The 13,199-nt window shown below is 37.6% G+C and overlaps 1 protein-coding gene across 4 annotated transcripts; it reads left to right on the top strand.

The window, feature by feature from the left end:
- Positions 1-12,878, top strand: UBA3 (ubiquitin like modifier activating enzyme 3). 4 transcript variants are annotated; one of them, XM_039695500.1, is made up of 18 exons: positions 1-86; positions 193-234; positions 2,926-3,046; positions 3,972-4,052; positions 5,581-5,663; positions 6,205-6,285; positions 6,883-6,926; positions 7,217-7,281; positions 8,086-8,241; positions 8,360-8,462; positions 8,923-9,036; positions 9,909-9,962; positions 10,390-10,426; positions 10,506-10,587; positions 11,182-11,282; positions 11,426-11,489; positions 11,591-11,645; positions 12,098-12,878. In XM_039695500.1, the coding sequence occupies exons 3-18, from the start codon at positions 2,927-2,929 to the stop codon at positions 12,184-12,186; spliced, it is 1,329 nt and encodes a 442-aa protein (XP_039551434.1). In that variant the 5' UTR covers positions 1-86; positions 193-234; position 2,926; the 3' UTR covers positions 12,187-12,878. The 4 variants fall into 4 exon arrangements, with proteins under 4 accessions (XP_039551434.1, XP_039551431.1, XP_039551433.1 ...); XM_039695497.1 differs by having other exon boundaries at positions 14-75; XM_039695498.1 differs by having other exon boundaries at positions 58-90.
- The last annotated feature ends 321 nt before the right edge of the window (positions 12,879-13,199 follow it).

The following is a 13,199-nucleotide window of genomic DNA, read 5'->3' as shown; positions in this document are numbered from 1 at the left end:
GCCGGGCGCGGGCCCGCCCCGCGCTCGCGGGGCACTGTGGGAAGCAGAGGGAACTATGGCGGATGGTGAGGAACCGTAAGTGCCCTGTATGTGCGTGCTCGGCCGGCCCTGCCCCGGGCCCGGGGTCCCCTCTCCCTCCTCCCCGGTCTCTGTAGCGCGATACTGACCCTTCTTTTATTCTCTCTCTTTTAGGGAGAAGAAAAGAAGGAGGCTAGAGGAGCTGCTGGCGGATGGGTTAGTGCGGGGCTGCGGGCGAGCGGGGCAGGGGCAGCGCTTGCTGGGGCGGGCGTAGGTGAGGGCGAGCCGCAGCCCCGCAGCAGCTGAGGGCCGGGAGGAGGCTGCGGGGCCCGCGGGAGGCGCGGGCAGGGAGGAGGGAGCTGCTGTAGGTGGGGCAGGGCCCTCGGGCAGCCAGAGAGGAGCGAGGGGCTGCCCCGGAGCGGGGAGCGAGTTGCGGGCTCGCAGCTTGGCATGGTGTGCTGAAGAGCTTGGTGACGAGAGGGGAAAGCTGCCTTGCCGGTCAGGGACCTGGGAGGGCCTCTAGGCTAGAAGCAGGTGACTTTTAAGTTTTTTTTTTGGCTGAAAATTAAAAATTCAGACTGCAGAGCAGTTGTCTCTGCACATTAAAACTCTTAAAAAAAAATCTTGCCTTAAAGGCCGTGAAAACGAATGTTGAGAAATCTTTAGCATCATCTGCTTCCATCCCTTAACTGTTCCATTCCATGTGTGGCACTGGCAGTGCATGTGTGTCGGGATGGGGCCACAGCATTCCCGGGGCATGTGGGAGGGGAGGGTGCATGCCGAGTCCCCAAAAGCATGGAGCTTTGGAGATGTGAAGGGAAAAAGTCTGAGCTTGAAGCGATATAAGGACTGTGGTGCTCTGATATTTCAAACAAAATTTAAAATGAAAATAACTCAATGAAATAAATCAGAATGGTGTTGAACTCTTATACCTGGTCATGCTGTAACAGCACAAAAAATAAACTTGAGAAAACTGTGAAATAAAGCATAAAATCTCAGGTTGAGTTACGGATGTTTTTCAGATCTCCACAATGTCCAACCCTCTAAAAAATGAACTGTAGTCTAATTGCAAAAGTGAAACTAGATCTTATAATTTTTATCAATTAGGAAGGAAATACACATGTAAATAGAAATACACATGTAAACAGAAATACACATCTAAACAGAAAATGAGTGCTGCTGTTTAGTTGCTATTTATAGGGACACTATAAAAGAATTAAAAAAAAATATTCTTAATGTCCCCAAACACAGCTTCTACACTAATTTCCAGAAGTGCTAAAAACTGTAATATCCATAGAAGCAGTTTTTGTGATGTCTCTCGACCCATTATTTGCTTAAATCAGTGCTTAATGCACCTCCTGAAATCTGTTGTACAGCAGATGAGGGGTTCTGCAGAGGGGGTGTTTTGTTTATTTACACCATTTCCCATTATGTGAAATACGTGTATTTTCACATTATTGTGAAAACTGGAGGAGATGTGAAAGTGCATCTGAGGTTGAAAGACCCTTATGAATTCAAGTAATTTTTGTAGGTCTTGTTTAACTGCTCGTGTAGTGAGTAACTTCCCTACAGTTAATGAGGAGAGTTCAGTCTCCAATCAAATTATCATAGAATCCTAGAATGGTTTGGGTTGGAAGGGACCTTAAAGATCATCCTGTTCCAACCCGCTGCCATGGGCAGGGACATCACAGGTGAATTACAATTTATTTATTTCTGCAGTTTAGAGAAGGTTTTTCCCTGTCACTAAAAATCTTTTGCAAAATCCATTGCCTGTAAGTTCAGTTACTATTGGCATACTGTGTTGTCCAAGTTCTGAATTCTGTGAAGATAAAGGAACTCACTCCAGATGTTTTCACCACACTTCCCTTTGATTTTGAGATGAGTTATGAGGAAGTTATAATAAATTCTAAACATTACCCAAGAGTTATTAGACAAATGCTTTTCATAGTGCTTCATAGGAGAAAGCAGGTAACACTTTATCAGTGGTGACACATCCTTTGCTACTCAGGATTGGCTCTTTTATAATGAACTTAGTTTTATATTAACGTAGAACATAATAATATTTATTGAGTAGAACTCTATTTGTTTAATAAGGAAGTAGGTGTTGATCTTATAGTAGAACATTGCTTGAGAGCTGATTTTGAACTATTCCAGTAAGTCTCTTAAAATTTAAATTATACTTATGTACTATTAAAAGTGACCTGCAAAAGGAAAAAAGGGTATTGGAGTATTTGATGTATAATTCTGCCTTGAAAATAAAAAGGAATATAACTGCAAACATTCCTTTTTTTTTTTTCAAGTGGGACTGTTACTGCAGACAGGCTTAAGGATGCCTGAAAAATGGGGCAGTTCCAATTCCGTGCTACCACTTGAGGGTGAACATTCAAGATTCATGTTTTTTAAAAATATTTGTCTAAATAAACTGCCCTGAAGATTCAGAGGATGATGTTGGGGCACGTTACTGTAATTTATTCAGAGCCTCACAATTGCAGTTACAGACTGATAAGTCTGTCAAAAAAAGATACAAGACTTGACTGATTAAAAAATGATCACCCTCAAAATGGAAAGAAACAAGCTCTTTTTCTGTGTCCTCTTCAAATGTGAGGGAAATAAAAGTAGTAAGACTGGGCCCTTTTTTAAACTGCAGGTCAACTTTTACTAGTAACAGTTAACTCAGTGGTTTTATTGAAATGCCTGGGTTGTTCTTCCCCTCTGTGCATATTTATATTATTGCTTTCTAGTTCCACAAATAAAACCCACTCATGCAAATGCTCATGTGCATAACATAAAGAATATGCAGATGCATTTGTAGGAATGATCAATAATTTAGGTGTTCTTTGCATAGAGCGTTGGAGGTGTGGCTTTTCCTGTCTGATGTTGCAGCTGAATTTACTGTGTTCTGTGCAGAATGGCTGTTGATGGTGGGTGTGGGGACTCTGCAGACTGGGAAGGTCGCTGGAACCATGTAAAGAAGTTCCTCGAGCGATCAGGACCATTCACACATCCCGATTTCGAGCCAGGCACTCAAGTGAGAAAGACTTAATTTCAATCAAATATCTGTAGAGTGTGTTGCAAGTTCATGTAAACAGGTTCATTAATTGACCACCAGCAATGTGTGAGTACTGAAGCTGCATGAAAAACTTGTGTTTTAATCAATTGAACATTATGGTCCTAGGAGAACATGTTGTGTTTTTTTATAAGTTTGTATTTTTAAGTTGTACACTGTCAACTTCAAGCTTGCTGTCATTATATATAAATATATAGCAATTATGCTGGTTTTGAGTTTCATGTGGAAAAATAGTAGCATTTAAATCTCCATTTTTAAGTAATTTGATACAATGTGGAATTTATTGTACTTAAAGAAAAAAATAGTGTTAATATGAATACTTTGAGAATTGGATAAGGTGTATAGTAGGGTAGGCTTTTTTAAATATTTCTTCTGCTTTTCTTCTGTTGTACATTTTGTTTCAAAGCTTTTGGTTTAAAATATTTTCCTGTTGCCTTTTTAATGTACTATTCCATTATTTACTAGTTGGAGATGGGTGAAGTAGAACAGTTTACAGAAAGCAGTTATATACTTAACATTTTCAGTTCTTTCTGTCCAGCAATGTTGTCCATCTGTTTAGATTTATTTTGTATAATATATATGTGAAATATCTGAAGAAGGAAAGCATTATCACCTTAAACCAAATAATAATATGAGTGGACCTGGCTTTTTTCATGGCCAAAAGTAATATACTGATATCAGCAAAGGTCTTGATTGTCTCTAAATGGGAATACAGGAACTGCATGAACTTAACAACTGATTAAAGTCCAATGTGTAATTACTCCTGCAAATGGAAAGCTGCTTTATCTGTAACTCACTAGGCACTGAAAAGTTATGGTAACCTGTTTGTAAGGGTTGTGAAACAAAGCACAAATTGTATTAATTTTTTGGTTTATGTTTTCTGCAGGCCCTTGATTTTTTGTTAAGCACATGTAAAGTGCTAGTTATTGGAGCAGGAGGATTAGGATGTGAACTCCTGAAAAACCTGGTAATTACTGTGTTTTAACCATTTTCTTCTCAGAATCTCCTCTATTTATTTTTCTTTGTTTCTTTGACAAAACTGTCTTTTTTAATTAGCTAATTTTACACTTCAGGTTGTGTATAGCTACTAGAATTTTAAGTTTTAATCAACATGTGTAAAATACGTGTTGATACAGACAATAAATATGAAGAATGCACTGGAAAGGTGGTATTTTCATATGTTGCCTGTTATTTATTCAGCTGTCTCAAAGCTTGTCTTGAGGTACAACAGGTTGCTTTGTATGAAGAGCAGCCAAAAGTTTATGTGCAGCCTTATATCCAGTCTGATATTGGTGATTTTCCCTAATTGCCAAATCTAGGGAAGTGAAGTCAGCTAAGGACAAATCATGCTCATAATGCTACAAAGTGTTGTTTGAAATGAAAAAGTTTAATTATCCTGTTACTGTGGTTTTTATTCTCACAAGCACTCATATTTATCTCAGTGTATCAGTGTTATGATCCCATTTGAGTTTGGTAGTTTGGACCATTACTGTATTTCCCCATGTTTCTATTTAAGATCAAGGATTTCTGTGCATCTCTTATTATGCATGGGATATCTCTGTTTGTTCAGAAAATGTAAAGGGAAAAGTTTCAAGGTCTCTACATTGAAAAAGATGAATTCTTAAAGGAAAATTGAAGTAATATTTTGTATGTGACTGAAATTTTTTAGAGTGACTTCAGAACATCACAGCTCATTTCTTTTCTCTAAACCCCATGTTTTACAGCATTTATTTCCCTTTAACTGCAATGGATATTGTATGTGTGTGACTGATGTTACTACTTTACCAGATCGTACCCACAATGCAGTTTTAAGGCAATTTTACTGTGAAATTATTAGCTAGATGTGGTGATGGCCTGCATGCAAAGGCAGGGCTTCTGTCAGAGGTTCAGTGTGTTCTTAGATAGGGAGGTGATTTTTGTGTTTGCCATTTCCTTCAGCACTGAATAGCATAAGGAATGCTGCCTTGTTTTGAACTCTGATATTTGGGTCAATATGCCAGACTCATTTATGTGAAAATGGTTAACATGGTTAATGTCCCAAACCTCAACAAGAATTTTAAAAAAGCCTTTTAAAGGAAATAAACTTTGTTTTTCCTATTCCTGCCAAGCATGGAAGTGCTTATGGTATTTGTTTAAATTCTGCTTTTTTTCCCCAATGGACTCTTGATTTACTCCAGCCATGAAGGAGTACTGCAGTTTCCCCTTACAGATCAGCCTACTGTTGGCTTTCCTGTGCTGGCATTAAGTAGGCCAAAGCAATATTGCCTTCAGGAGAGCATTGTCTTTGACTGTTGGAATGTTATTAATTCCATCTGTCTGAACACCAGCATTAGCAGCCCAACAAACCCCTTTGAACAAAGAATGACCATGTACCTGTCTGCACAGGCAGTGAGGAGCAAATACATTTGTGCCTCCAAAGGTTGCTGGTTTGGCATGTGGAGTGAATTCAGGAGCTTTGTGAGCATTTCATTTCCTGGTACCTTCTCTTTTCCCAGGCACTGTCTGGCTTCAGACAGATCCATGTTATTGACATGGATACTATAGATGTTTCTAACCTTAATCGACAGTTTTTGTTTCGGTGAGTGATATTTTACATTTTCACAGTTTAACTTCTGGTTTTTTAAAATGTACCTAAATAAAGCATGTTAATATATTCATTATTTTGGTTGGACAAGAGGTCATTAAATATAGACCTTCATGTCACAATAGTACTCAGAATTAACTAAAAATTGCGTATGATTTCTTATTATTTTGGGCTCTGTGGCATGAAGAAAATCAACCTTGTGATTCCAGTACAGCTAATGACTATTGGAAAAGGTGACACCAAGGAATAAATGCACACAGATTGAGATCTCAGATTTTCTTGTACTTTTTTCATCCAAGAACAGTGAACAATCATTGGAATTTTTTGGTGCTGATAACGGTAGTTAATTCTATGACTCTCACATCTCATGCTTTAAAGGAATCATGGAATGGTTTGGGTTGGATACCTTAATATTACCCAATTAAATAAAAATAAAGTAACAATTAGCCACTTAGTTCAGTAATGCAATGCATAGAGATTGGAAAGACAAAACCTGCTAGAATAAAGCTTTTGGAATTGCTTGGGTTTTTCCCAGAGCGAAGGATGTGGGGCGACCAAAAGCAGAAGTTGCAGCAGAATTCCTGAACAGTCGCATTCCCAACTGTGCTGTGGTACCGTATCCTTTCACAGAGGAGCCTGAAGGCTTCCATATCCTAGAAAACTGTGGGTGGTAAGAGTATCCAAAGTATTTTGCTGCCATCCTGTTTGCCATACAATAAAGAACACATTCATTCAGCTGGTGAGTTGAGAATTCTTTCTCCCTGCTATTAACATACAGGGAATCTGCATGGCAAAGGCTCAGAAATTATTTGGTATTTTTCCACTGAGTCTTTTTATTCAGGTGCAGTATTGTAATTTTCACTGAGATACTGGAATAATTCACCAGAGAGTTTTGAGTAAGCACTGGTAGGAGGCATTGGTTTACAAACAGAGCAGCACTTACTGATAAAGGACTTTGTGAGAGCACATATTTTGAGCTTCCTGAATATTTCACCTGCTGAACTTTGCTGTTTAGGACTATTCCATTGTGCCCTTTGCTAGTTTTGTGAGATGTTACAGCTTCAGCTGTGGAAATTTAATCTCAGATCACATAGTTTTTTAAGTGTTGTATAGAATTACAGTAACAAATTAGATAATATTTTGGCTTTAGGTTAGCAAATAGAAAACAATAAACTTAACTGTAAATGTATTCCTTTACTGGGCTTGCATTCAGATATTTTAAAAAGATTCAAGACATGGATGAAAGCTTCTATCGACGTAAGTGGCTTTTGTTCTCCTGACAAACACCCACTGGTGCTTTAGGGGACCCTTGCAGATGTTGCTGCTCACTGCTTTTCCTGGCAGTTTGCTTGCTCATTATTTTAGTATTCCACAGTATACTGGAAGTAGAAGTAACATGTAGACAAAATTTAAATACACCTGTGATACAGGTGGTCTAGGGGAGATAGCTACGCTGCTGTCACTGTCCCTGTTATGGACAGAATACTTTGCTTGTCTTAGGAAGTCTGCATTAGTATGGACTTTGAATAATGTTTTTTTCTCCCTAGAGTTTCATATTATTGTTTGTGGGCTGGACTCTATAATTGCAAGAAGATGGATAAATGGCATGCTGGTAAAGTTTTCAATCTTCTTAATGCCTGATTATTGCTTGAGTTTAGATTACTAAAACTAAACATACTTGTGTAGATGTGCCATGAAAATGAATGAGGGCTGTTGAAACAGCTTTCTGTACACCTATTTCTGTTTTCTTTCTGTGAGCAGGATGAAGTGCAGGCTCTCTTACTTGCTCTTTTATTGAGAAGTGTTAGCCAATATTCATGCAGTGCCCTGCAGGGATAATTTCATAGTTAGGTTACATTGCTTGTGGCCTTCTGCAATCATCTTTTAAAAATCAAGAAAGAAAGCTCCAGAGCTGCTCTGGATGCTCCCATTGTGAATTTTTTCTTCATTACTCAAACAGTATTTATTATGCTGCAACTTGTAAATGCCATTATTTGGAACTGCATTGTTACAGAACTCAGTGACCAGAAATCTGGTAATTTTATAATTGTGAATTTGTTTGTAAAGCAACGATCTGGAGTGTCTATGTGTACTAAAATAAAGAAGACAAAAGCAAAACAGCAAATCAAGAATCAAACCTTCAACCAAGCAACTGTTTGTTCTGATGAACTATAAGAACATATGTATAAAATAATAGCATTTATTAGGGGAGAAAGTAGAGGGTGAAGGTGGTTATAAAGTCTTGTGCACTGACAAATAAGTAGTGTTTTATTACCCTTAAAATAACCTGTATATTAAGCACTCAGTAGTTGGATGTACCTTTAAGAATAAAATTTTAGGGTTTTTTTTCTTCCTGCAACTTGTTTAAAAACCCAAACCAAACAAAAAACAACCCCCCACCCCTTTTATTTGTTAGATGTCATTTTTGCATTATGAAGACGGTGTCCTGGACCCAAGTTCCATCATACCTCTGATAGATGGAGGGACAGAAGGTTTCAAAGGCAATGTCCGTGTGATTATTCCTGGTATGACAGCGTGTGTCGAATGCACGCTTGCACTTTACCCACCACAGGTAATTCCCCCAGTGAAATTGCCATTTTATCATATTCCTCTGCTTTGCTGGTTTCTTTTCTTAGTACTACACTCAATGTATCATGGTTTCTTCTGGTTTTCCTCCCCTGCCCAACCAGGTCAATTTTCCCATGTGCACCATTGCATCCATGCCCAGACTGCCAGAGCATTGCATTGAGTATGTCAGGATATTGCAGTGGCCAAAGGAACAGCCTTTTGGAGGTAATTAATGTATTGTAATGGTGCTAAATGAACATTTCTCCTTTTAATTAACTTGAGTGGGGTGTATACTTTTAATAAAACAATCCTGCCTCTTAACCTTGTGTGGTTCATTTTCATATTGAATCCAAGTCTCCTCTGAGCTGGAGATAGATTTTCTCTTCTTGAACCCACTCTCTAGTTCCATATTTGCTCATGTTTCTCACACTGCACTGTCTTTCCTGAATTAAAATGTAACCTGTAACAGCTCTATAAATTGTGCAGTGATGATAGTTTGTGTATAGGATGTGTTTAAACTAAAGATGTTTGTAAAAATAATATTTGGTTCTTTAAAATGTCAAGTTTCAATAGTTTCATGGGGTATTAATTAAAAAATAAACCAGGGATTTTTTAGCCAAAAAAGAATGCTGTGTTTCAGAAGAACTTTTATAATTGCAATTTATCTGTAAATTCTTTACTGTAGAAGGTATTGCATTGGATGGAGATGACCCTGAACATATACAGTGGATTTACCAGAAGTCTTTAGAAAGAGCATCACAATTTAATATTAAAGGTGTTACCTACAGACTCACCCAAGGTAAGGGATGGCATTTCACCAAGTGGTGGCATTTGCACCTAGGCTGGATTGGCATTTTTGTATTTGTTATGACTAAGCTGGCAGCTGTGCTGGGATAGTTCTTTGGTGGCATTTGCACCTAGGCTGGATTGGCATTTTTGTATTTGTTAAGCTGGCAGCTGTGCTGGGATAGTTCTCCTCACCCTTGAAACAGAAACAAGCAGCTTGTTTCCTGTGCCAGCACAAATATTTTTATGACAAATCAGATGTTCAGGCATTCATGATGAATCAGAGGAACTTATCTGGGATAAAACTGAACATTCTTTTTCCTATTTTATTTTTAACTTGGAGCAGCTCCACAGTTTACATTACATGGTGACCACTCTTGCTGGGTCAAAGAGTAGAAATAAAAGGACTTGATTGTCTTTTTTAGCAACAATTTGTGCCAGTTCAGGCTGGTTAACTCTATAGCATCTGCTCCTCTCTGCTGTCCCTGCCTCTGTTCACATGCAAGTGCAGTATGCTGACACTCATTTACTCAGCATTTCAAACACTAACCAAATAGAAAACTCAACTGTCTTTCCTTTGTTCATTTTCCCAGTTTAACAGGAAAAGAAGAGAGTTTTAATTTCCCCTTACTAAATTCTTGCTTTCAGAGTTTGTTCACTAGTTCACTTTGTTTGATACCTGCTTTTTTTCAATGTGCTTTATCCATTCCTAAAATAAAAAAGTGCCCAAGTACTGCAGCAGCATGCCATTATACCTGTTTGTTATAGAAATTCCTGGACACTTGAAAGTACCTTTGGACCCACCCTTTGAAATTATTCTGTCTAAAAGTAGCCTCTCAGTAGAGTTTCTTAGGAAACCCAGAGCTGTATGTTTTGTTTTTACAGGGGTGGTTAAACGAATTATTCCAGCAGTAGCTTCTACAAATGCAGTAATTGCAGGTATGCTGTAAGAACTCATTTCACTTCTACTTTACTGACTTGAGAGTTTTGTGGGACAACAATTTGGAATTGAGACCCTGGAGAGGATAATAGTAAATTTTAAATGTGTCTGGTCTGTTCTTACAGTCTTATTTCTGTTTTCCATAGAGAAATTGTATGTGACTGGATAAATGTTATGACTCTGGGAGACAGTAAAAGCATTTAAGACTGGGGAGAAAAATTGAAAAAGACTGTACATAGGCTTGACATAGTCTCAGATTAGTGCCAAATCTGTGGTGTTGATGCACAGAACTACCAGCTGCCTTCAGATGTTACTTTTCTCTTTATAGATGGTTATACTTGATTATTTTTGTCAATTTTTGTACAACTGTGTGATGTCTCCATGTCTGGTAGAGCCAGGTGAAGAAATTCTTTTTTCTCATTCCAGCTGTTTGCGCCACGGAAGTTTTTAAGATAGCCACAAGGTATTTAATTTCTTATTAATTACAGACATGATTTCCAGCAGAATGCCATGTATCAACACTGACACTTTTATCATTACAGTGCATATGTTCCTCTTAACAACTACTTGGTGTTCAATGATGTGGATGGATTGTATACATACAGTTTTGAAGCTGAAAGAAAGGTTAGTGCCATTAAAGGCTTGAAGGGTTGTTTCCTTGATTTGTATTTATGCACTTTGTGTGTATTCCTGAACCTCAGTATTGAATCAGTTGGCCCCTGGCACTGAGTTATAACATTTCTGAAGTTTTAAAAGTGGAGACTGCAGTGTTACTGGTCTGCTATTTCTGCAAAGTGGAGCTACAAAATAAGATGCTCAAACCTAAGGTGACTGATGGGCAGATCTTCTCAGAAAGGGGTTATGGCAAAATTGATCTGAAAGTTTGTAGTATTGGATTTTATGTCAGATGAAACTTGGCATTCATAAATACTTAAGTGCTGTTGGGAGCCAATCAGTGACAGACTTCAGAAGGAAATGGGTTTTGTCATTAATATTTTCAACTATTAATATATCTAGAGCTAAACTTTCAAAAAAAACCACAACACACTTTTGAGACCTTACTAGCAGTTTTTGTCATTAATATTTTCAACTATTAATATATCTAGAGCTAAACTTTTAAAAAAAAAAACCACAACACAAACACTTTTGAGACCTTACTAGCTGCATTTCTAAAATCCTCTTTAACATAATGTGTATTCTTGTGCTGTTTTGTGGTAGGAGAACTGTCCAGCCTGCAGCCAGCTTCCCCAAAACATAGAGATTTCCCCATCAGCTAAGTTGCAGGAGATCCTGGATTACTTAACAAATAATGCTTCATTGTAAGTTGCAGCCATTCTGAGTCATTTGATAATTTGTTGGTTTGTTGCTTATAATAGGTAATTTTAAAATGTATTTTTAACCTGATTGCCTGTTTTGGTTTTGTTTTGTTTTGTTTGTTTGTTTTTGAATGTTTTATATATAGGCAGATGAAATCTCCTGCAATCACAGCAACTATGTATGGGGGAAATAAAACACTTTATTTACAGGTAATCTGAACATACATCATTGTCTTTGTTATTCTGAATTTACTTAAATTTACTGAATTAAAAAAAATAAAAATTGGCCTTTTTTTTTTTTTAATTTGCAGACAGTAGCTTCAATTGAAGAGCGAACAAGGCCAAATCTTTCCAAGACACTAAAAGGTATCATGGAGCTATCAGGTGTTGATTTTCAAGTTAGAGAAAGTCAGTTTCACCCCTCTGTGTGGATATTTAGCTTTATCTTGCATTATGCAGTAGAATTTGCTTCACTATCCTTTTACATTCAATGCACATTCAATTTTAGTTTCACATTTCTCAGGTATATTAATTGTTTAAAGGTGAAGTGCAGGGAGATGCACAGAAAATTGCAACAAAGCAACCAAATAACTGCTGTAAGCTACACTTTCCAGTAGAGTTTTATATATATATTTCTCAGCAAGGTCTGTTTCCTGGTTAAATTAGATTAATATTAACTTAGCCAGGGAGCTGTTTGCAGCTTTTTTTAATCACATTTACGGTTTGTGGGGATAGCATTTCTAATTTTTTTGGGGCTTCTTGAAAAGGCAAAGCACATGGATTTAATTAAATTAATTAAGTTTTTCTTTCTGTTTCAGAACTGGGGCTTGTGGATGGCCAGGAACTTGCAGTTGCTGATGTTACTACACCACAGACTATGTTGTTCAAACTTCACTTTACCACTTAATTTATTCATAAGTAAAGTGCAAATACTGCAAGAGAAATCTGTGCCCACCTTATAAAGCAAACATACTCTGTGGGTGTTAAGGCAGCCTGAAATGTTCCTGTTAGTGCCAGCATGGTTGAAGGTTAGGAAATCTAAATGAATCACCATATTTCAGAATTGTACGTAGAAGCCAATATTTGGTGGATTATATTTGTATAAATGCTTATTCATGTACAGACCTCTGATGTATAGAAATACACTTTTCCCGGGTTTTGTTGTCAAAATGTTCATGCTAATGTACTTTCAAACACATGGAACTTGAAGGTGGCCAAAAGTCTTGTTTTCAACATGTGTGCACACATATATGCAAAGAAAAGATGTTTTTAAAAGGAACCACAGCAATCTGGTTGTAAGTTGTAGCACTCCTGAGACTTACTGAGTCACCTTAAACCAAAGGAGGCAGTAGATTAAAATGAGGATTTTCCTCTTATTTGGTATTGATTTGATCAATTCTGTGGAAGGTGTTAAATATGGAAGAGATGGCTTTGTTTCAAGAAACAGAAAAGGAAAAAATTATCAACTGTACATGAAAATACAGATGTGTCTCCTCTCTGTCCCCAAGCAGCCGCCATGCACAGCATTGCAAAATTATGTTCAAATATCATTGGTGCTGTTACGGTATTTATTAATAAAAAAATCAGAAAGACACCTGAGTTTGTGGCTTTTCTGTGCACATTCATTTATAACCTCTGTTCAAAAATATGTGGCATCATTTGGCTGCTTTAGTCAGAGAATTAAGGAGTGGCAGTGAATTCTAGTCTGATGTGTTAGCTGTGTTTGAAGGTGACAATTTTTTTAAGGATGAACTGTGTAGTTTAAAAGGACGAGGCTTAATGGGTACAAATTGAATGCGGGGAAATAAAGGGATTGGACAAGGAATAGTGGTACACATGGAACGAGGGGAAATAGAGGAATAGGACAAGGAGTAGTGGTACAAATTGAAAGAGGGGAAATAGGGAATAGGACAAGGGGTA

Source organism: Passer montanus, unplaced genomic scaffold (genome assembly GCF_014805655.1).
Source record: "Passer montanus isolate IOZ18808 unplaced genomic scaffold, ASM1480565v1 scaffold9, whole genome shotgun sequence".
Taxonomy (NCBI): domain Eukaryota; kingdom Metazoa; phylum Chordata; class Aves; order Passeriformes; family Passeridae; genus Passer; species Passer montanus.
Note: the sequence above shows the minus strand (reverse complement) of the source record. Positions and strands in the feature narration are given on the sequence as shown.

What these genes read in the sequence shown, in the direction of transcription:
- UBA3 (XM_039695497.1), top strand. Translation starts at nt 56, where the DNA reads ATGGCGGATGGTGAGGAACC. An exon ending in TTAACAAATAATGCTTCATT is followed by an intron (nt 11,283 to 11,425) that starts GTAAGTTGCAGC and finishes TTTTATATATAG; the next exon opens with GCAGATGAAATCTCCTGCAA. An exon ending in ATAAAACACTTTATTTACAG is followed by an intron (nt 11,490 to 11,590) that starts GTAATCTGAACA and finishes TTTAATTTGCAG; the next exon opens with ACAGTAGCTTCAATTGAAGA.